This window comes from Zalophus californianus, chromosome 7, assembly GCF_009762305.2.
Source record: "Zalophus californianus isolate mZalCal1 chromosome 7, mZalCal1.pri.v2, whole genome shotgun sequence".
In the NCBI taxonomy this organism is placed as follows: Eukaryota; Metazoa; Chordata; class Mammalia; order Carnivora; family Otariidae; genus Zalophus; species Zalophus californianus.
Window position 1 is genome coordinate 142,561,096 of NC_045601.1, and position 24,224 is coordinate 142,585,319.

Consider the following 24,224-nt stretch of genomic DNA (forward strand, 5'->3'; position numbering starts at 1 on the left):
GGACGTAACTACCATTCCTTTCACTGTTTCTTTAGGAAGATACGCTACTAGAGTTTTATCAATTAGCTAAGAAATGCTTATAATATGAAAATAGGTACATTGTTTCTTTCACTCATGAGTTTGTATTCTCTTTCTTTGGAGCCTTCCCCAAAGTTCTCAAAGTTCCACAAATTCTGATGAATCTTCCTTTGTGTGTGTGCGTGTGTGTGTGTAAAGATGCAGTCAATTCATGGAATTTTCGCCTTGACAAATTAGAACAGAGATCAAGAGACAACGTGTTTCTTCACAAACAGCTCTCCTAATTAAAGAATAAAGTCTAGCTGTCTGTAGCTATTTGGACAACCTAACCAAAACACCAAAGCTGCTCTCCACTTGAAGATCATGACACATGGACTTTATAAAACAAACAAATGCAGGTCATTCACACTCGTATGACCAATATAAATTTAACTTCCTTCCAACAATAATTATAATACTAGTAGCCAACATGTGTTAAGTGCTCCCTACATGCCACACCATTTGCATGAGTGACCTCACGTCCTCCTCCCACAACCCCATGACAAAGATAGAATTACTACTGTCCCCATTTCACAGATGAGGAAACAAAGCTTAGGGAGGTTTAGCTACTTGCTTGGGGTAACTCAGCAGTGAGAGGCAGGTCTTGCCAATTCCAAAGCCCATCTGCTACCTTTGTGGGCACCTAAAAACCCACAGCCATAGAAGGAGAGCCTGGGGATTTCACAGGAGGCTTATTTCACTATTAAAAAATTGTATTTATATTGGATTATTTACTGTTTACCAACTGTTTAAAACAGGTTTTAATATTTATAGCCTAATACCAACTATCATGCAAGGGAATTTTGTTTCAAAGCACAATATATAATTACGGTTACCATTCTTTGACTACTAGCAAAGGTTTTTAAGGGCACAAAAGAGTATCATCCAGCATATGACATTCCGAAGCTATACTGATTTAGGTCCCTCCGATTTAGCCCAGCCCTATGCTCCTCCACCTGGAAGAATCGCCAGACCCAGCCCTCGAACCCCCTTTCCCACTCCACAGCTGCTGCTTGAGCTCTGCGCCCTGCCCTGCATGGGGTGCTGCCTCCACTGCTCCCTCTCTAGACCCCCACCCGCCCCACCCAGGTCGGCAGCTGCAGAGGGCCACAGACTCCGTGGCCTGCTTGCAAACTGGCTCGGAGGGGAGCCTTGACTGTCTCGCACAGCCAGCGGACGCTGTGAGCCTATGGGCCACTGCAGCTGGAATTTGGGCGGCCCTTCTACCCCACTCTACACACCCTGGGCTGAGTCTCTGGCTAACACTCCTCCCGGACATGCACAGCAGGAGCGGAAAAGGAGTTGGGCTCCAGACGCTATTCCATACGGGCTGAGTGTCAAAGACTCCACCAGAAGGCTGTGATTTACAAATGCGTCCATTTCTGATTTTACTTTGGAGTGGGGGTGGGGGGTGGGGTATTCAGTGAAGTGCTCTTTGAAACCCTTTATCCCTGAGATGGCAGCAGGTGGAAAGGAGGCTCGCTGTGGGTCCTCCCAGAAGAGAAGACACAGCCCAGAGGTGGACGGGGGCCCTCCCACCGAGCACGGTTCTTCAGGATCTCTCTGTCCCTAAAACAGGGAACAGAGGTACGTGTAATCAGACGGGAGCACGTCTGAGTTTTGAGACCAGAGTTTCCGTTCTTTTCCTCCTTGGTTAGGAGAGGCTGGCACTTCATGAGACGTTTTCATCTGATCAAGTGAAAACCTGATAGCGGCACCAGGAGAGGGAGGGACAGGGCAGGAGTGAGTGGTAGAAGAAGTGGGGCAGGGTCTCACCTGGTCCCGTTCTCTAACATGAAGCTCATCAGATGGTAAATATTAGTGGACCAAAAAGCCATGTCATCCAGTCCCCCCAGGAAATATTCTTGGAATTGTTCCACCAAAAATGGAGACTTTCTGGAGTAAGTGGAATAAAGCTACGGCACAGAAAAAGAAAACTCATTAATAAGTGCTTTTTCTGGTAACTTTATAATCCTTTAAATGAAGATTTTGAAGAATGAAGCCTTTACCTTGGAAATAGCTAACATCTCACCATACCTGCAACATGAACAAAAATTTTGCCTGTTGAGTTGTGTTTGTACAAAGAAGTGAAGCAAATAAAAACCAAGCTCCATCTACATGTATCTACATGATGCAACTGCCTTTGAAAAAAGCCAAAGTCCAGAAATCCAAAATCCAACTCGGGAGACTAAAATGTCAGCAAGTGCACCAAGAAGTCACACTCAAGTCAACTACAAAGTTTCCTCTGGGTCACACCTACATTTCCAAGAACTGAAGGTATGAACAGTCAACAATTGCATTTTTGGTGATTACTTCTCGGCCATAGAGTTTCTTATAAATCTCCAGCAGATCTTCAATGGGCACATACCTGAGAAAAGCAATGGAATAAAATAAGATTCTGAAATTGAAGATAATATTTACAGCAAAAGCAGCAACCATTTACTCCATGATTATTACATGCCAGGCATTATGCAAAGTGCTTTCCATGAACTATTTATTTAATCCTACCTAAAAGCCTAGGTGGTTGGTACTACTACATTCCCACCAGACCTAAGAGGACACTAAAGCACAGAAAATGGAATTATTCCCCCAAAGATTCAGAGCAAATAACTGATAGCTTAATCTGATATTTATGAAGTTTCAAAGACAGGGAACTAACTCTAAGGTATAAAAAGGATGTTTAGTCCTGTGAATTCACAGTTCAAGGAGCAATATATTTTAATTCTTTGGAGCACTGAATTATTCTCAAAAGTTACTAATTTTTGAGAAAGAGAGCAGGGAGGGGAGAGGGAGAGGGAGAGAAAGAATCTTAAGCCAGCTACATGCCCAGCGTGGAACCCGATGCAGGGCTCGATCTCACGACCCTGAGATCAGGACCCGAGCTGAAATCAAGAGTCAGATGCTTAACGAACTAAGCCACCTAAGTGCCCCCAAAGTCATTATTTTTAGAACACCAAAAATAGCTCCTCACCCCCATCCCTGGTTTTAGAGTAAACAGTGTAAGATGGTAAAAAGAATTCTAAGTCAGGCTTTTGGTTGACAGCTACTCATTTCAGTTGGAAGAAGAGTAGCACACATAAGATTAATGCTAAGATCTTCTGTCTTCATTTCTTAAGCCTTAGACTATACCGGACAGAAACCACAACCAAGCAAAACCCGATTTTAGTGTATTTATAAGAAAGAATCTATGGACACATCCACTTTTTAATTTACAAGAGCACCAGAGTTGTCCTCCCAACAGAAATAGCTTCAGGCTAGACACAATAACAAAAATATTTTTTTAGATGAATCACCACACTAGCAAGAAAGTGAAAATTTTCCAAAGGCCCAAAACAAATTGAAACTGGAAACTTGAAGAGGTAAGGAAATGTGGAAGCCAACCTTTGCCCCAAGCCCTTGGAGATTTTCCGATGGCTGCCTTGTATGCCGAAGATGGGGGCTGAAGCGTAGGAACCAGCCAAAGCAGCCCATCTCAGAAGAGACTCTGCACTGAAAGCTACACCCTTGGCAGGAGTATCAGCTAGAGACAAACCCAACCTATTAAAAAGGACAGCAAAGAAACTGGTCTTCATCTTAACAATGCACAGAGAAGGGGAGAAATAGATCTCCCCCTAAAACTGGTAACTACTACCAGTCCCACAAATGTTCTGTCCTGCATTCATGCCATCGCTGTAATCAGGAAAACCTCAAGGGCTGAATGTAACTCAATGTGGTCCTAGGTTAACATGCCTCGAGGCAGCCTGCAGAAGTCCAGACAAACCCTCACTGGAGAAATGCAACTCTACATCCAGCCATGAATAATTCGAGCACCATGGGACATAACCAAGAGAAGCAGCATAACTATAGTTAGAGCTGCTAAAGTCGACTTGAAGGCAATAAGCGTTCATTAGAGATGAGGAGGGTCACTATGTCATGATGAAAAGGTTCAACTCACCAGAAAGACATAAGATTTTTAATCTTCAAAACACACACACACACACATATATATATATAGCAAGTTGACAGAACCTCAAGGAGAAATGGGAAAAAAAAATCCACTATCGCTGGGGGAAATTTAACAAATTTTTCTCTCAGTAATTATTAGATCAACCTAATCTAAAATAAAAATGCTATTTATAATTTTAACAGTAAATATGCTTACACTAATAAGCATATATGTAACATTAGGTCAAAAATTGGAGAACATTCTCTTCAAGCACAGATGGGATTTGAGACTCAGTGGGAGACTCCTGACAAAGATGAAATAAGATGGCAGAGCAGGAGGACCCTAGATCGATCCCATCTCACAGACAGAACTAGACAACACTCACATCAGTGCAACAACCCAGAAAACAACCCAAAGACTGGCAGAAGAGTGGCGCCTGGCCGGCTCAGTCAGAAGATCGAGTGACTCTTCATCTCAGGTTCGTGGGTTCCAGCCCCACATAGAGGATAGACATTACTAAAATGAATAAATAATTAAAAAAAAAAAAAAAAAAGACTGGCAAAAGAGACTCCACGACTAAATGTAGAGAAGAGGCCAGCTCAAGGAGAGTAGAAAAGGCAGAGACATGGTGGGGCTGCTAAACCCCATGGGTCTGGCTACCAGGAGGAGGGAGCCATGGTTTCAGGGAGGGGTGAGAAGCAGATTATCACCCTGGGGAGCCTGCAAGGGGGAGCTACATCCCTATAGCATTTAGCTTTGAAAATGAAAGGGGCCAAATGTTCTGAGTTCTAGCCAGTGGGACTTAAAGCCTAGAATTTAAAAAAATCAGTGGGCTTGGCTCTGGAAAAGCCCAGAGGGTGACAGGAAACTGAGTTCTGCCCTTAAAGAGCTAGCATGACAGGGCACCTAGGTGGCTCAGTCAGTTAAGCGTCTGCCTTCAGCGCAGGTCATGATCCCAGGGTCCTAGGATCGAGCCCCGCATCAGGCTCCCTGCTCTGTGGGAAGCCTGCTTCTCCTTCTGCCTCTGCTCCTTCCCCTGCTTGTGTGCACGCTGACAAATAAATAAAATCTAAAAAAAAAAAAAAAAAACAGGACAAAAATCACAAGAAGAGACCTAAGCAAAGTAAGTAATATGACTGACAGGGAATTTATTTTTATTTTTTTAAAGATTTTATTTATTCACCTGAGAGAGAGAGAGAGAGAGCACAAGAGAGCGGCAGAGGAAGAGGGAGAAGCAGACTCCCTGCTTGATCCCAGGACCTCTGGATCATGACCAGAGCTGAAGGCAGACACTCAACTGAGCCACCCAGGTGCCCTGTGATAGGGAATTTAAAGTAATGATCATGAAGATATTCCCTGGACTTAAGGAAAGACTGGAGGCCATCAGTGAGATCTTTAACACAGAGATTAAAAAACAAAATCAGAGATGAAGAACACGATAATTGAAATAAAAAAAACACTTGATAGAATAAATAGCAGGCTAGAGGAAGTAGAAGAACAAATATCTGGAAGACAGAGTAATAAAGTAATCAAGCTGAGCAGGTGAGAGAAAAAGATTTATGCAAAACAAGAATGGACTTAGGAAACTCAGTGGCTCCATCAAACATAACGACATTCTCATTATAGGGATCCCAGTAGGAGAGAGAAGAGGGGGGTGGCAGAAAATTTCTTTGAAGAAATACTAGCTGAAAACTTCCCTAATGTGAGGAAGGAAACAGATATTGAAATGCAGGAGGCACAGAGATATCCCCCCAAAGCTCAAGAAGATCCACACCAAGACACATAATAATTAAAATGGCAAAAAGTCATGATAAAGAAACAATTTTAAAAAGCAGCAAGAGAAAAGACGACAGTTACATACCATACCCTGTCAGGCTATCAGCTAATTTTTCTGCAGAAACTGAAAGCAAGAAGGGCTTTCAAAGTGCTGAATGGGAAAAATCTGCAGCCAAGATGCTCTATCCAGCAAGGCTGTCATTCAGAATAGAAGGAGAGATAAACAGCTTCCAGACAAGCAAAAACTAAAGGAGTTCATGACCACTTAACCAGCCTTACAAGAAATGTTAAAGGGGACTCTGAGTGGAAAGGAGAGACCGTAAGTGAGAGTATGAAAAGTAGAAAACACAGAAACAGTAAAAAAAAAAAAAAAAAAAAAAAAAAAAAGTACATCTGTAAAAATAAGTCAAGGTATTCACAAAATAAAAGGATGTAAATTATGGCACCAGATCCCTAAAATGGGGGGGAGGGGGTAGTAAAGAATGGGTTCAAGTTAAACAACCATCAGCTTAAAACAGACTATGTGCAGAAGATGTTATATACAACCCAATGGTAACCACAAATCAAAAACCACTAATAGATATGAAAAAACAAAGAGAAAGGAATCCCAAGTCTATCACTACAGAAAGCCAACTAATCATGAGAGAAAAGAGCAAGGATCAGGAAAAGAAAAAAAAAAACAAAAAAACCTAAAGAAAGCACCACAAAATCAGTAACAAAATGGACTAAATATATACCTATCAATAATTACCATGAATATAAATGGACTAAATGCTCCCATCAAAAGACATAGGGTGACAGAACGGATAAAATACAAGACTCATCTATGTTGCTTACAAGAGACTCCAAGGGACTCATCTCAGACTGAAAGACACCTGCGGACAGAGTGAGAGGATGGAGAAGCACTTATCACGCACATGAATGTCAACTGTATTGGACAAAACAGACTTTAAAACACTATAAAAAATTAAATAAAACACTATTAACAAGAGACAAATAAAGGTACTACATATCAAAAAGGTGACAATCCAACAAGATGCAACAATTGTAAATTTATGCACCCAATATAGGAGCTCCCGAACATATAAAGTAGTTAAAAACAAGTATAAAGGAAGTAATTGATAGTAATACAATAATAGTAAGGGACTTTAACACCCCACTTACATCAATGGACAGATCATCCAAGCAGAAGATCAAGAGATCCAATGGATCTAACAGATATATTCAAACATTCTATCCTAAAACGGAAGAATATACATTCTTTTCCAGTGCACATGGAACATTCTCCAGAACAAATCATGTATCAGGCCACAAAACAAGCCTCCACAAATTCAAAAACACCAAAGCCATACCATGCATCTTTTCTGATCACAATGCTATGAAACTAGAAATTATAAAAACTGGAAGGAACACAAATACACAGAGTTAATAAATAACATGCTACTAAACAATGAATGGGTCAACTGAGAAATCAGAAAAGAAATTACAGATTATACCAAAATAAATGAAAACACAACAGTCCAAAATCTTTGGGATACAGCCACAGGGGTTTTAAGAAGGAAGTTTATAGCAATACAGGCCCACCTCAAGAAGCAAGAAAAATCTCAAACAAACAACCTAACCTTATGCCTAAATGAGCTAGAAAAAGAACCCTAATGAAGAGTAGAGCAGAAATAAATGATGTAGAAACTAAAAACCAATAGAACAGATCAATGAAGCCATGAGCTGGTTCTCTGAGAAGATTAAAACTTTAGCCAGACTCAGAGAGAGAGAGATTTTAAAATAAACAAAACCCCCCCAAAAGAGGGGAAATAACAAATGACACCACAGAAATACAAAAAAAACTCTAACAGAATATTATGAAAACCTATACACAAACAAGTTGGACTACCCAGAAGACATGGATAAATTCCTAGGAAAATATAAACTACCAAAACTGAAACAAGAAGAAATAGAAAATTTGAACAGACTGATTACCAGCAATGAGACTGAATCAGTAATCAAAATCTCCCAACAAACAAAACTCCAGGACCAGATGGCTTCACAGGCAAATTCCACCAAACATTTAAAGAGTTAATACCTATTCCTCTCAAACTTTCCCAAAAAATAGAAGAGGAAGGAAAACTTCCAGATTCATTCTATGAGGCCAGCATTACCCTGGTAACACAAACCAGACAAAGATACCATAAAAAAAGAGAACTACAGGCCGGTCGGTGTCATGAACACAGATGTAAAATTCCTCAACAAATGCTAGCAAACCAAATCCAATAATACATTTTTTAGAAAACCATTCACCATGATCAAGTAGGATTTATTCCTGGGTTGAAAAGGGTGGTTCAGTATTCACAAATCAATCAACACAAATTACATCAGTAAGAGGAAGAATAAAAACCACATGATCATTTCAATAGATGCAGGAAAAGCATTTGACAAAGTACAACATCCAGTCATGATTTAAAAAAAAAAAAAAAAGCCCTCCACAAAGTAGGTTTAGAGGGAACATGCCTCAACATAGTAAGGGCCATATATGAAAAAACCAACAGGGAACACCATACTTGATGGTGAGAAACTGAGAGTCTTTCGCCTAAGGTCAGGAATAAGACGGATGCATCCACTCTCACCACTGTTAAAGCACAGTACTGGAAGTCTTAGCTACAGCAATCAGACAACAGAAGAGAAATAAAAGGCATCCAAATTGGTAAGGAAGAAGTAACACTTGCACTATTTGCAGATGACATGATACTTTATATAGAAAACCTGGACTCCACAAAAATCTCCTGGAGTTGATAAATGAATTCAGTAAGATCACAGGATACAAATGTCAATGTATAAAATTTTGTTGTATTTCCATATACTAATAGTGAAGTAGCAGAAAGAGAAATCAATCCCATTTACAACTGCACCAAAAACAATAAAATATCTAGGAATTAACCCAACCAAAGAGGTGAAAAACCTGTACTCTGAAAACTATAAAACACTGATGAAAGAAATTGAGGATGACACAAAGAAATGGAAGGACATTTCAGGCTAATGGACTGGAAGCATATTGTTGACATGTGGATACGACTCAAGGCAACCTACACATTTAATGTAATCCTAATCAGGATGCTTGTGTGGTTCAGTTGGTTAAGTGACCAACTCAATCCCAGCTCAGGTCTTATCTGAGGGTAATGAGTTCAAACCCCTTTGGGGCTCCATGCAAAAATGCAATCCCTATCAAAATACCAACAGCATCTTTCACAGAGCTAGAACAAACAATCCTAGAATTTGTATGGAACTACTGAAGACCCCACATAGCCAAAGCAATTTTGAAAAAGAAAAGCAAACCTGGAGGCATCACAATGCCAGACCTCAAGTTATATTTCAAAGCTACAGTAATCAAAATAGTATGATACTGGCACAAAAATAGACATGTTAATCAATGGAACAGAATAGAAAACCCAGAAATGAACGCACAATTATATGTTCAATTAATCTCTGACAAAGCAAGAAAGGACAGCCAAAGGGAAGAAGACAATCTCTTCAACAAATGGTGCTGGGAAAACTGGACAGCTACAGGCGAAAGAATGAAAGTGGACCACTTTCTTACACCATACACAAAAAAAACCTCAAATGGATTAAAGACCTAAATGTGAGACCTGAAACTATAAAAATCCTAGGAGGGAGCACAGGCAGTAACTTCTCTGACATCAGCGACAGCAACATTTTTCGACGTATGTTTCTTGAGACAAGGGACATGAAAGCAAAGATAAACTATTGGGACATCATCAAAATAAAACCTCTGCACAATGAAGGAAACAATCAGAAAAGCTAAGAAGTATCCTACGGAATGGGAGAAGGTATTTTCAAATGACATATGATAAAGGGTTAGTATCCAAAATATATAAAGAATTAATATAAGTCAATACCAAAAAACCCCCCAAGTAATCCAATTAAAAATGGGCAGAGTACATGGACATTTCTCCAGAGAAGACACACAGATGGCCAACAGACACATGAAAAGATGCTCAACATCATTCGTCATCAGGGAAATGCAAATCCAAGCTACAAGGAGCTATCACCTCACACCTCTTAGAATTAAAAGACAACAAAAACAGAAACAAGAAACAAGAAACAGGTACTGGGGAGGATGTGGAGAAAAAGGAACGCTCGTGCACTGTCGGTGGGAATGCAAACTGGCGCAGCCCCTGTGGAGAAGGTTAAAAACAGCACTGCCTATGACCTAGCAACTGCACTACTGGGGATTTACCCCCAAAATACAAAAACACTAATTCAAAGGGATACACGCACACCATGTTTATAGCAGCACTATTTACAAGAGCCAAGTTATGGAAGCAGCCCATCGACTGATGAATGGATAAAGAAGAAGTGGTATATACAGACAACGGAGTATTACTTAGCCATAAAAAATGAAATCTCGCCATTTGTAACAACATGGATGGAGTTAGATAGTCTAATGGTAAGTGAAAGAGAGAAAGACAAAAACCGTATGATCTCACTCATCTGTGGAATTTAAGAAACAACACAGATGAGCAAAGGGGGAAAAAGAGATAGCGAAGCAAACCAAGAAAAAGATTCATCACTATAGAGGACAAACTGATGGTTACAAGAAGGGAGCTGGGTGGGTGAATGGGTGAAATGGGTGGAGAGGATTAAGAACACACTTATGGGGGCGCCTGGGTGGCTCAGTCGGTTAAGCGACTGCCTTCGGCTCAGGTCATGATCCTGGAGTCCTGGGATCGAGCCCCGCATCGGGCTCCCTGCTCGGCGAGGAGCCTGCTTCTCCCTCTGACCCAACCCCCTCTCATGTGCTCTCTCTCTCATTCTCTCTCAAAATAAATAAATAAATATTAAAAAAAAAAAGAACACACTTATGATGGGCACTGAGTAATGTATAGAATTGTTGAATCACTGTATTGTACACCTGAAACTGATGTAACACTGCATGTTAACTACACTGGAATTAAATTTAAAAACTTAAAAGACTCCATACATTTCACAGGAACCTGAAGAAAAATAAATATATGCATAAAAAGTAATAGAAGATAAAATGAACATATAAGAGAGGATCAATAAACCCAAACGTTCATTCTTTAAAATAATGAAACTGAAAAATATGAGATGAGATTAAGTTGAAAAATGTAAGGAAAGTCAGGGTAAAGAACATTACGGATAACGAGGGAACACAAGTACAAATGAGAGAAATAAACAGTAAAGTATTAAGAACAACCTCACGCCACAGTGTTTATACCTTTAGATGAAATGGAAAAACCCTAGAAAAATAAAACACCTTAAGAAGAAATTGAAAAACTGTAGTCCCATAACCATGACTGAAGTTTTTAAGAAGTCCCTATAAAGAGAACACCAGGCTTAGAAAGCTTTACAAATTCTACCAAACATTCAAGCAATCAAAGTTTTGATCTTACATAGACTTCCAGAGAATAAAAAAGGAAGGAACACTTTCTCCCCATGTCATGAAGCTAGCATTAACTTTGATACCAAAACCAAACAAGGAGAGAAGAAAGGAAAATTACAGTACAAGCTCACCCATAAATAATAATACAAAAATCCCAGGCAGCAATAAATGCAACAAATATTAAAAAGAAAGTATACTATTGCAAAGTTAGTTTCGTCCCAGGAATTCAACTTGATTATTAGCAAGTAGATTAGTACAACCGCTGTATCAACAGCTTAAAAAAGAACTGTTTCAACAGATGCAGATAAGAGTTCAATAGATATGAAGTTAATTTATAATAAAAACTACTAGCAAACTGAAACAGAGGGAAACTGCCTTAAGTTGATAAAGGATATTCACAAAAACCTAGGGCAAACATTCTTTTTTTTTTTTTTTAAAGATTTTATTTATTTATCTGAGAGAGAGAAAATGAGAGATAGAGAGCACGAAAGGGAAGAGAGTCAGAGGGAGAAGCAGACTCCCCACCGAACAAGGAGCCCAATGCGGGACTCGATCCCGGGACTCCAGGATCATGACCTGAGCCGAAGGCAGTCACTTAACCAACTGAGCCACCCAGGCACCCTAGGGCAAACATTCTATTTGATGAAACTTTGAAAGCATTCTCTTGTATCACAAACAAGGTAAGTATGCTTAGTATGGCCACTTCTTTTGTACTGAAAATATCAGCCAGCGTGGTACAGCAGAAAAAAAAGTTACAAAGATGGGAAAAGGAAAAGCAAAATGGTCACAATTTGCACATGATGCACTGTAGAGTCTACAGTAAATTAAAAAAAAAATCTCTGGATGTATTAGAATGAATAAGGGAGCTTAGAAATGTTGCTAGATACAAAAATCAAAATTAGGAAGTCACTTGCATTCTATACAGCAACAATCAGAAAATAAAAATGGTACCAAAAGTTACCATTCTGGTAGCAAATAAAAAGCCTCTGCAACGAAATCGAATAAAACCTCTAAGACCTTGATGGGAAAAACTTATACAACTTTGAAGTCATTGAAGCAGGCTTAAACAAAATATATAGCATATTTATGGATGAGAAGACTCAGTATTTCAAAGTTAACACTCTTCCAATGGATCTCTAGATTCAATAGACTTCTAAAAATTCCAAAAGGTTTTTCTTGGAACATGGCAACTTGCTCCTCTCACTTTATCTGAAAGAGCCAAGGCAAAAGAATTGGCAAGATATGTCTAAAGAAAAAGGACAGGCTGAGAGACCAGCCCTACTAGATGTCAAGATATACTATAAAGCCACTGTAATTTTAAAAAATCAGTACTGCTCATGGACAGGTCATAGGTCAATAGAACAGAACAGAAAGCCCACAAATGGACTCAAATACATATGAAATTTTATGACAGAGAGGGCATTACAGGCCAGCGAAAAAAGGGGAGACTATCGGTAAGTGTCCTGATTTGGGGACCATCTACATCTACAGAAAGAAATAAAATCAGATTCTCTCTCAGAATATGCAAAAAATTAACTCCAGGTAAATGAAAGACAAAGTTTAAAAAACTAAAACCATAAAAGCTTTTGAAGGCTAAGTGGGAGAATGACCTCATGCCTTCAAGGTAGGGAAGGATTTCTTAAATAAGACATCAAAAGTACAAATTACAATGGAAAAGATAGATATATTCAACTACATTAAAATTAAGTTCTGTTTATTAAGATACATCATAAGTAAAAAGACATGCCACAGACTGCAAAAAGATATAATAAACTAAGCAAAGATTAGAAGCCCTAATATACAAGGAACACTCACAACTAAGTAAAAAGGCCAAACAAACCAACAGAAAAGGCTAAAAACTAAACAAGATTTTCACTTAATATCACATACAGATGATCAATAAAATATGAAAGAACATTCAACCTCTAATTAATCAATGGGAAATGCAAATTAAAACTTTAATGAGATACCATTACCCACCAAACAGGCTATTTTTAAGTTGGACAATACCAAGTCTTGGAGAATGCAGAAGGAAAACTACCATATAAACCTGAGGAGAGTATCAATTGGGAAGACCATTCTCAAAGCCCGGGCTTGCTGATGTTAAATATGCATACACCCTATGACCCACCCCCCCAATTCCATGTCTAGTGGTGATTTGTTACAAGAGAGATTCCCCTCTGGTGCACAGACGTATGCACAAAAATGCTCACAGCAACACTACATGTAAAGCAAAACCACTCCACACTACTTACATATCATCCCCACTGGAATGGAGTGCTTCATTTGGTCTATCCATATAATGGAGGACCACATAGTAAGGAAAATGAGCTGCAGCCAAAACATCAATGTGACTATCTCAGACAGAAATGTAAGCAAAATTTGAATACATGCTACTCAGTTCTATTTATCTAAAGTTTAAAACCATGTGCTATTTTGTATATGGACACATCCATCCATACTATTCAACTATAAAGAAAAGCAACAAAATGATTAACAGGAGCCCCACAGGAGGGCTTACCCTGGTGGGAGAGAAGGCAAAGAGCTTTTAAGACACCAGTAAGGCTTGTATTTGAGCCAAGTGGTAGCTACACAGGTGTATGTGATCTTGTTTTTCATCAATATGCATTTTTAGATGGCATCAGTCACAAGTTCAAAGCATCTCCTTAAACCACTCTCATCTGCAGTTTTACTTTCCAAAATTTACAAATGCAGAAGACTCCTAATTACATTATAGGCTACATTTTCTAAGGGGATAAAAAGGGTCAAGCTTCTAAACGCCATTTAGAGAACACATATGTTAAGTGTAATTGTTCTTACCAGCGTCGTGCGAGGTAATTAAAACTGAACTCAAACTGGCTCAACACATCTCCTCCTAAGATAGGAGAAAAATATTTACATTTGGTCGGTTAGCGACAAGACATGGCATGTTTCTTTGCACACAGATTCGCACACTTCAGGTCATTAGCTCATCACCTTGTCCACACTTTTCTGTTCATTGTTTTAGGTACAAGCAGATCTTTAAGAAAACGTGATCATTTCTATCTTAGCCAGTGAAACATTATGAATTAAGAAAGAAACACCCATATAACCAAAAGTTTTTCTCTTTAAGGACGGACGAGCCATAAAGATTCTTTTAAAACGCCATTCACCATCTTCTTTGGCTACTTCAAGGTAATTTACTACAGGAAAAAGATGGAGGGTACCATTTTAAAGCTAAAGTATTAGGTGACCTTAGGTAATGAATTTTAAGCCGATAAAGGTAAAGCTTTTCTAAATTATGACACAAGTCAATGATGAAATGTGATTTTTTTAATAAAGAAATACACATAGACAACTTTTCAGAAATACACCTCTATGTCAAATGAGATATACCCATACTATAAATGAGATACTAAAATAAACCCATACTGCCCAGTAAGAAAGCTAGTTAGCATATGGACTGGCCAAGATGTGATAAAAATACGTATTTTACTTTAAATATTTTACATATTTTACTGTGCATCGGCACTCCTGTTACCTAGATACCTGCCTGGTTACTAGCCATTTCACAAAGGGACTGAATACCTATTTCACAGAATATGAAAATGACATTTTTACTCAGGAGAACCACACAGCCAGTCCTAATTCATCATGAAATGACCTCAGTTAAGGAGAAAGAAGGTTATTCAACATGGGGGGTGGGGAATACAGATTTAAGGTACAGTGGTGACTCTGTAACAAATGGGCTAGAACTATCGCAAAAGAAACTTTGCAAGTGTAAATGAACAGTACCGAAATCACCCGCCGAATGCGCCTTGGAATAGGAGCCATGAAAATCAACCTGAGGAAGAAAATCAGCTGATGTGTGTTTTTTATATAAATCACAAATTGTAGCCCACACCCCTACCCCACAGCCACACCAGGAGTGAGGAGATGAATGCCTAACCCAGGGAATGCTAAGGGTCTGTCCTAGACAGACTCGATTTTCAAAAAATTTATTGTTAAAATTTGTAGTGGCAGCCGAGCTGTGAATTAATGTCTGGTGACAAAACTACCGCAAACATCTGCACCTCAGAGGATGACTACTCAGTCTCTACTGAGCCCAAGCGTAAGCTTCGCACAGAATGGGACTTAATAGCGACTGGTGACCAGGGGGACTTGCAGACACAAGAGCGCCATTTTCAGTTCAGGGCTATGGCATTTTCATCCAGAAAACGGAAAAACGGGTGCAGGGGAGTGGGAGGTTACGGAGTGATAAGTCACAGGAATAAAGGCCCAGCACAGGGAGACACCGAAGGGTGGCGTGCGGACGGGTGGGCAAGCACAGCCTCTGTTACGGCTGCTGATCGCCATGCTGTACATCCGAAGCTCGCGTTAACGCTGTGCTAACCACACGCAAGTATGAAGTTTTTTTGAATGTTAAAAGAACACACACACGCGTGGAATCATCCCTTCCAAACAGAACTAAGTGGCAGCTCTTCATGTTCTTACTAATGCAACTTGAATAAACATGGGATTTCCCAAATGTTTGCAACGACACCGAACATCCCATTTATTGCAGATTTCGGTGCACGTTAGTGGTTCTGCCCGTGTGATGAATTTACGGAGCAGGAAGAGGAAGAGATGGACATGAAGACTGCTTTGGGCAAGAAGTCTTGCTTCCACGTGACCTCTGAAGAGCCTCAAGTTTTCCTTTCCTCTAAAAGGGCCAGTTTTTCATCTTGGGCAGGACAGTGTCACGCCCATAGAGTCATCCACCTGCAGACATGTACTCACGGCTCCCATGGTCCTAAGGAATCCTTGCTCAATACCCAAGCTGTGCCAGCTAACGTCAGCCACCATGTGAGATGTAATGCCGAACAAGAAGGCTACCAATTTCTCCGTGTCCTGCCGAATAAGCAAATTGGAGGGATGGGCGCTTGGGTTATTTTATAAAGATCCTATTACAATGTTTAAAAATAGGATTTCCATCCCCAAGACTTAACAACAATAAAATCAGAGGCGGGTACATTGTAGTTTCTAGTGACAAAAACCACAAAGGACTTTTTGAAGAAAAGTTTCACAGTGCCTTAGAAGGGCTTTCAGGTAGTTTACTCTTGGAGCGAAATGGTGACCTACTGCATTTTTCTAAGTAGTTTATTCAGGTATTAACTCTAAGCACATCCTGTGTCTGGCACTGAAGGTACAAGGGTGAGCAGCCCTCCCGGAGCCTGGGGTGGGGATGGGGTGCAGCATAAATGCAGACAGGGGGTGGAGGTGTCTGGGACTGAATTTCTTCTTGGCGCTAGAGGGCTGTGCCTACCTTCTCCCAGGGAAGGGGGTAGTTCTCTCGGATATAGTGGATGCTTGCATTCAGAAACGGGGTCCAGTGCGTGCTCTCAGACACGTCATGGAATTGCCCTGGTCAGACAAGAGCAGGTCTCAGGAGTCTTTCTGAAAAAGCTGGAGATTGTGCCAGTGACATCTGCCACCACGGGTACCCTCCCCCTCCCTCCGAGCCTCTTGGGTTCTTCTGTTGATGTTCAGAGGAAGCCTCTAGAACAGAAGCGCCAGCTGGGAGAGAGAGAAAGCCGGACCGGCTCACAACATCGGCAATCACCTGGGCTAAAGGGAAGGAGAAAAGGGGTGTGGGGGGCGGGGGTGCCAGAGTCAGCGGTAGGGCGGTGCAGGTGGGGTGCAGGGGGTATGAAAGGGGAGTGTCACATGTCATGAGGGGCAACTGGAACCAAAACTCCGGAGTTTAGATCCCTCTGTTCAAATCGTTTTGCTGTCGCTAAAGTAAAAACATTCTAACCAGTTTTAAATCATTGGCTTTTCTGGAAATGATTTTCAAAGACACTGCAACTATGAAATTTGATTTGCTCTAAGTTTTTGTAAAAGATAGAACTTACAATTCCTATTTTACAGAATTCCATAAAAATCCAAAGTATAGCAGCAGCTCTTTGGACAAAACTCCCCCTGAACCAAATTGCCAGATTAAGCAAAGCTTTTTGTTCCCCTCTCTAATCCAACTGAACGAAGAGAAAGCCCACCCAGAGCCTACGGGGTGGTGGCAGCCAGGTCACTGTCTCCACGCACCTGTCCCCACAGCTGAGCTGTCGCTTACTGAGGGTCAGGGCTGCTTCTAATCCTGGGTAGCCAGCTGTCCTCGTTATTGTTACAGATTTGATTCAGTTATTAGGTAAACCGATGCAATGGAATATAAAAACAACTGCTTCTTCGGCAACGGAGAACATTTGCTTCTGCAAGATGCAATAAAAGTGAGCCCTCAAATCAAAGAAGACAGGTGCTGTGCAAGTAGGTATGTGTGGGATCAAGGGAAAATTTGGAAAAATTCATGAAAATCTAAGAGGAGTCTGCATCAAATTCCTCATAGTCAGTGTAGGTTTCATAATGCTAATTGAGCTCGCTGGTGCATCAGTCTGCACTGGTCCTGAGTTTTACGTCAGGGAGGAGGGCATGTACTGGTGGAGGAAAAACAGGAAACTTGGAACACAGAGCCTTCAGCACTGTGAGTTTGGCTGGTCTCTTAAGATGGCATATATTAGGCAAGTTTTCTCAAACTTAATTGTCAAAAAAAAGTCCTTTTTTAACTTATGTAAGATATCAAGGAACAATTATCGAGACATTACAGCCTCCTGAATACAATTTGGGAAACACTAAGTTAGAAATAGGTCTAGAGAGAAAAAAAACTAACAAGCAGGCAAAATAAAAGGATTAAGAAAAGACAGTTAACAGCCTAAGAAGGAAAAAGAAAAAAAAAAAAAAAACCCACCCAACCTTACAAATATGACAAATACAAAAAAGCTTACTTGGTATCCTAACTACAGGAGTGGGTAACCCTAAACATTTCATTTAGCCTAAAGGCATTGCTGTATTAAAACAAACATTGGTGGCACCTGGGTGGCTCAGTCGGTTAAGCATCTGCCTTCGGCTCAGGTCATGATCCCAGGGTCCCGAGATCGAGCCCCACATCGGGCTCCCTGCTCAGCGGGGAGTCTGCTTCTGCCTCTGCTCCTCTCCCCTCCCCACCCCCTGCTCGTGTTCTCTCTCTCTCTCTCAAATGAATAAAATCTTAAAAATACACTGGGATTTTGACCCTGAGACTCCAAAAACGGTTTACATGATGACCGATGTACCGGTGTCTTTCATCTACCCCTCCAGACCCACTGTCCACCCGTCTCTGCCCTGCACGCTGCCCCTGAAGGGACCTGCCCAACTGGCCTCTTTGCCAGTCGGCTTTGGTTGGGTTGGGTCTGGCCGGTGGGGAGAATGGAGAGGAGATCAGAAAAAAGGAAGAGGGGTGGGGGAGAAGTGTTCATTCTCCCAGATCCCCCACTCTGGGGTCTCGGGGGCTGGCTGTGTCCCTGACTGAAGGTCTGGCCCCCTTCAGGGAGCCTCCCCATTCAGTTCCAGGAGCTGCTCCCTCCCTGCACTGTTCCTGCAGACTTACATCCAGCCTGTAGCTCTGTAAATGGTCCTCTTATAAGACAGCAGAGTGCACCTTCCATGCCCGCTGGGGCCCCAATACACCCCATAAGCGCAGGTCACTGATAACACTGCCTTAGATCTGTACAGCACTTGACAAAAGAATATGCATTAATGCCAAAAAATCCAGTAAAGGGGCAAGGCAGGCCTATTATCACTACATCACAGGCGTGGAAACAGACTTAGCATGGCAAGACTTTGAGGGTCACATGCTAACAGACAGCATGGCCAGAACAAGAACTCAGGCCCTTCAGTCTCTTTCAAAATCTTTTCTCTTCACCAGAAAGCAGTAATGCAAGTTCAAGGACGCGTAGGATCGTGAAATCTCTCAGAATTTCTACGCTTAAGTAGGTAAGGTTTGGTTAAATGAAAATTGCAGTCATGTTGAACTAAGTCATTGACCAACGACAGTGGAAAACACCCCATGTTAGATTTCCTTTGTCCTAGCTGCTCCTGTGAACCACGTGAGGGCAACATGTGGCTCCGCAAGACTCGGATCTCACCTCTCTCGCAGAGGCTGGGGTAGAAGGCGTCAGGAAACACGGCTCCGGCCTGATATGCATCCTGGTGCTCAAGCAACAGCTGGGAAGAGGAAAGCAGAGAGATTAGGGGCAGAGGCAGCCGCCTGGGACAAGCCCGCCCTCCAGCAAGAGGCAGGGTGGAAGGAAGGCGTTAAGTGCGTACATAAAACCTCGGGCATAACCCAAGACGACGCCCTACAACAGAGAACCTCAGGTTCTGTCCTAGCAAACACAGGCTGATCAAGTAGCAAATCACTCATTTAATTTCACCTCCTTTGGTTTCTCTGTCCACCAAAAAAGCAGGATGTCCCCCCAAGGCTAGTTCACTGACTGGTCTGTGGTAGATTTTCAATGATCTGGTGGAAAAATCAGTGCAATGAGAGAAATACAAACATATATACATATAACATACATACATACACATGGTGTATGCACATATAGTTACACCACTGACCCCTGAACACAGATAGGAACCACCCGGATCCACTCAGATGCAGACTCTTCACTAGATATAGTAGAGTACTAGAAGTGTATTGTCCTTATGGCATTTTCTCATTAACATTTTCTTTAGCTGCTTTATTAGAAGAATACAGGATATAATACATATCACCTACAAAAAAGTGTAAATTGACTCATCAGTAATGCTTCTGGTCAACAGTAGGCTGGTAGTTAAGTTTTGGGGGAGTCAAAAGTTAGATATGGAGTTTTGACTGCCTGGGGATCAGTGCCCCCTAATCCCAGTGTGGGTTCTATCTATAGATAGATAGAGAGAAAGAGGGAGATCTATTTATATACAAGTTTATAGTTGCTACGTGTAGAGTCAGATGATGCCTTTTGGGCTTTTGGGGGGGTTAAAAAATCCTTTCCCTTTTATTTTTTTTAAAGATTTTATTTATTTATTTGAGAGAGAGAATGAGAGAGAGCGAGCACGAGAGGGAAGAGGGTCAGAGGGAGAAGCACACTCCCTGCTGAGCAGGGAGCCCGATGTGGGACTCGATCCCAGGACTCCAGGACCATGACCTGAGCCGAAGGCAGTCCCTTAACCAACTGAGCCACCCAGGCTCCCACCCTTTTAAAATTATGGTAAAAGAACGTATTTCAGGGCGCCTGGGTGGCTCAGTCGGTTAAGCGTCTGCCTTCGGCTCAGGTCATGATCCCAGGGTCCTGGGATGGAGAGTCCTCCCTTGCTGAGCAGGGAGCCTGATTCTCTCTCTCTCCTCACACGCCCACCCCCATCTCTCTCTCAAAATCTTTTTTTTTTTTTTTTTAAAAGAACATTATACTTCAATGTTCTGCTCGGTTGACTGGCTCACTCCATTCCATTCTCACCCCCTTGAGGTGGGCTAGCTGTTGGCAGAGGTTAGAAACAAAGACCACATTTCCCAGACTCCACGCAGAGCCCCCCTCGCCCTCTGCTCCTTCAGCTAGCAGGCATGTGCTGGCTTTGCCACAGAGGTAGCAGGGGACCCAGGTGGCCACAGGCAGAGGACAGAGCACCCATTTTGCTAGTAAGGAGCACGGCTGAGGAGATGAGGTCCCGGAGCCAACAGCCAAGGTGATGGCCGCTTACTTCCCAGACCGTGTAGGTGGCCGCTGGATGCGGAGCCAGCGGCGGGGGCCGCGGCCGTCTGACTCAGCACAGGAGGCCCCACAGGCCAGTTCTGTGTGTGGTCCTCGGAGCCCTTCCCAGATGCTCAGCCCAGAGCCCTGCTCTTCCAGAGCTCAGAGTTCGTCAGCACCCAGTTCCCCAGTTCTGGGGGGAGCTCAGCATAAGCTAGCCAGAGGGGTTTCCAGGATCTGCAGATGAACTCTGACTGCCAAAGTGAAAGTCTGGCGGGCTAAATTTTTTTTTTAAGTATTTAAGTAATCTCTACCCCCCTCCAACCTGGGGCTCAAACTCACAACCCTGAGATTAAGAGTTACATGTTCTTCCAACTGAGCCAGCCACGCACCCCCTAAGCTTTAAGATTTTATTTGAGAGAGAGCGTGTGCGTGTGTGCGTGTATGAGAGAGAGAGCGCGTGCATGAGCAGGTGGGAGAGGGAGAGGGAGGGAGAAACAGGCTCTCCGCTGAGCAGGGAACCCGATGTGGGGCTCAATTCCCAGGATCCTGAGATCGTGACCTGAGCCAAAGGCAGACGCCCAACCGACTGTGCCACCCAGGCACCCCACCCTTGAACTTTTTAATGTATCCATAAGGACTTACTAATCCCCACTGCTACAAGGGTGTTTGGCTCCAAGATGCACGTTTGATCAAAGGTAGCTCAGTTAGAACCTTCCCTGAGACTCTTCATGGAGAGCTATATGGAAGACAACCTCTTGTTGTCCCTTGGGGATTTTCAGCCTGAGGGCTGAGTTCTGCACGGCCTGCGTCCTCCACGTGAAGGGAGACCACCACCTAGACCTCAGCGTGCAGCTCTGCTCCAAGCACTATCAGTTACGTGAGCCAATGACGTCTCCTTCTTCTCTAAAGATAGCTTGCCAGTTGGACTTTCATCACTTAAATTAACTCTATTGAATATTTACCTTGTCAGCCACGGTCTTGGTCACTTTATGAGTAAGACTTGTTGAATCTGCATCTCTAGGTGAGGGAGATGCTGTTATTTAACACCAAAAAATCCTGAAGTGAACTTTGAAAAGTAGATGTGTCAGCGAAAGAGGAAGTGCTGGTGGGGGAGTAAGTACAGGGGGAGGATGCAAACTTCAGATATAAAAATGTATTTTTAAGCTACAGAAATAAAAAGTAGGCTATTGGAATCAAGAGAGATCAATGAAACAGAATAAAGAGCAAGAAACAGACTCAAGCATACACAACATACAATGGGGATGAATGAAGGGTGAAGTAACCAACTGGTGGTGTTGGCACAACCCCGGGGCAGTGAGGGTTCCATTCTTGCAGGGGATCCAGCGTGGCCTATGTGACGCGGACTTGAAATTAACATTGACCAACAAGAGGTTCCTAGACCCCCTCACGTGCTTTATGCCAAAATATATACAAGATGAATTAAAGAGTTAAAGGCAAAACAGGAAGCCACAAAATTAGCAGGACAAAATTCAAGGGGATAACTGCATCATCTCAGACGGGAAATGATTTCTCTAAGCAAAGCATACAGGCAGAGACCATAAAAGAATAGAACGGTGCACTTAACAACACAAACATTGGAGCATTCTGCACGGTAAAGAGCACCGGAAGCAAACTGAAGAGAAAAATAACCATGGGAATTATTTGATACATGACAGGGCTGATTATCTTTAAGAAGTCATTCTTCCACGTCAAGATAAATATCGTGATGGAGAAATGTGCAAAACACGAGATTCACAGATGTAATAGAAATAGTTGAGAAACACTTGAAGTGTATTTAACCTCATTAATTAATTAAAATGCCAATTAAGCCTTATAACAAAACATTTTCCCACCTACCAAGTGAGCAAAAAATGAGAAAATTAAAAACGGGTCCTAAAAGTGAATCTGTTTCCAAATCTGAAGATACTTATCAAGAAATTTCAATGAGGGGCACCTGGGTGGCTCAGTCGGTAAAGCATTGGTGTTCTGCTCAGGTCACGATCTCAGGGTCCTGGGATCGAGCCCCAAATCGGGCTCCCTGCTCAGTGGGGAGTCTGCTCCCTCTCCCCCTGCTGCTCTACCTGCTTGTGCGTGCATGCTCTCTCAAATAAATTTTTAAAAAAACAAATTTCAATGAAACACACAAGTAACCGAGGATATTAATCCTTCCTCCATCATAGAGATCATTCCTGTTTCGTTTGTTTTTGTCCTTTGTTTCTGGGCCAGAAGGACTCGGCTAGAAGTGCCACGGCTGAAGGGTTTGCCAAAAAAGGTCGGGAAACTGGTCACAAACAAGGAGACTGGGCACAAAGAACACCTATTGAGAATGACGACCAGGCTTCTCACTGTTGGAGAAAGGAGCCGCAGATACGGACATAGAGAACACGCGAACAGATTCTCTGGCGATGGATCATTAATTGGAGATACTCTTGTGTGAGCTCCTGGTTTTAAATAAACTGGCAGATAAATAAACACAAAAGCAACAACTTCAGGCAGAATCTGGGACAAGGCAAGCATCAAGATAAATGATAATAATGTCATATAAACCATTAAATAGAATGTATATGGATATGAGTAAATATACGAAATGGGGAAGAGGGAAAGGCTCTACTTAACAGTAGAATGCCAAGAAATGTAGAAAGAGTGATGGAATCAGATAAACAGTTTGGCAACCATCATAATTACTTCAGGCAAGAATTATCAACAGATGATACAACCAGTGGGTAAAACTGATGAGAAACAGGATATTTACATTACCTCAATCTCTCTCCCCACAAAATATTTACTTGCTAATTAAAGAGTAGAAAATACTTATTAACTTTCCAGTGTTAAAATGTGAAGATGTCATCTCAACCAGGTGATAAAAATTATCACTAGGACTTCCGCTTCCAGGAAGATGGAATAAACGTACTTATTTAAGCACAACTAAGACCCCTGGGCAGTGTACACAAAATGAGCATAAGAAGCCCCTGAAAGGTGGAGGTAGGTATGCAGGTGGCTGGGGAGCTCAGGACCAGAAGACGACATTGTGGTGAATTCTCTGGGCTTTCTCTTTACCTCATAGGTCCCAAACTGGATACCAGGAAAGTATTGCCAACCTAGAACCTCTAATGGGCATAAACCAAACACACAAACAAAATCCACAAAAAAAGCCTGCTTTCTCTATCCGTAAGACCAGGAAATGGGCAGCCTGGCAAAGACAGAAAACTTTTAGACAATAGCCTTTCTACTCTAGCCAAACATCACAGAAAAAAACTGTGGCCCCACCCTCACCAGGACTTTTCGTTTGTCCCCGATCCCTACCCCTCGGTGTCAGTGGAGACCATGGGGGAGAGCCTAGACATCCAGTCCCAACTGCAGTAACATGGCGCCTCTCCCCATCCCCACTGGGTGGGATCAGAAGAGGCCCAGGGAAGAGCAGGATGTCTGCCACCACAAGGAGACACCCCCCAGCATTCATAGAGGCCACAGTGAGGAGCAATAATTAGGCACTTCT

The 24,224-nt window shown here is 42.1% G+C and overlaps 1 protein-coding gene across 2 annotated transcripts in view; it reads right to left on the reverse strand.

Annotated features, from left to right (window-relative positions):
- The window catches only part of GPLD1 (glycosylphosphatidylinositol specific phospholipase D1), a 54,248-nt gene that overhangs the window by 18,845 nt on the left and 11,179 nt on the right, over positions 1-24,224 (reverse strand). For both annotated transcript variants that reach the window (XM_027601598.2, XM_027601599.2), the window contains 8 exons: positions 19,148-19,226; positions 16,459-16,556; positions 15,933-16,043; positions 14,949-14,997; positions 13,995-14,049; positions 2,318-2,425; positions 2,067-2,094; positions 1,834-1,973 (listed from right to left, as the gene is read on the reverse strand). In XM_027601598.2, the coding sequence (XP_027457399.1) occupies positions 1,834-1,973; positions 2,067-2,094; positions 2,318-2,425; positions 13,995-14,049; positions 14,949-14,997; positions 15,933-16,043; positions 16,459-16,556; positions 19,148-19,226 (668 nt within the window). The remainder of the gene's footprint in view (positions 1-1,833; positions 1,974-2,066; positions 2,095-2,317; positions 2,426-13,994; positions 14,050-14,948; positions 14,998-15,932; positions 16,044-16,458; positions 16,557-19,147; positions 19,227-24,224) is intronic.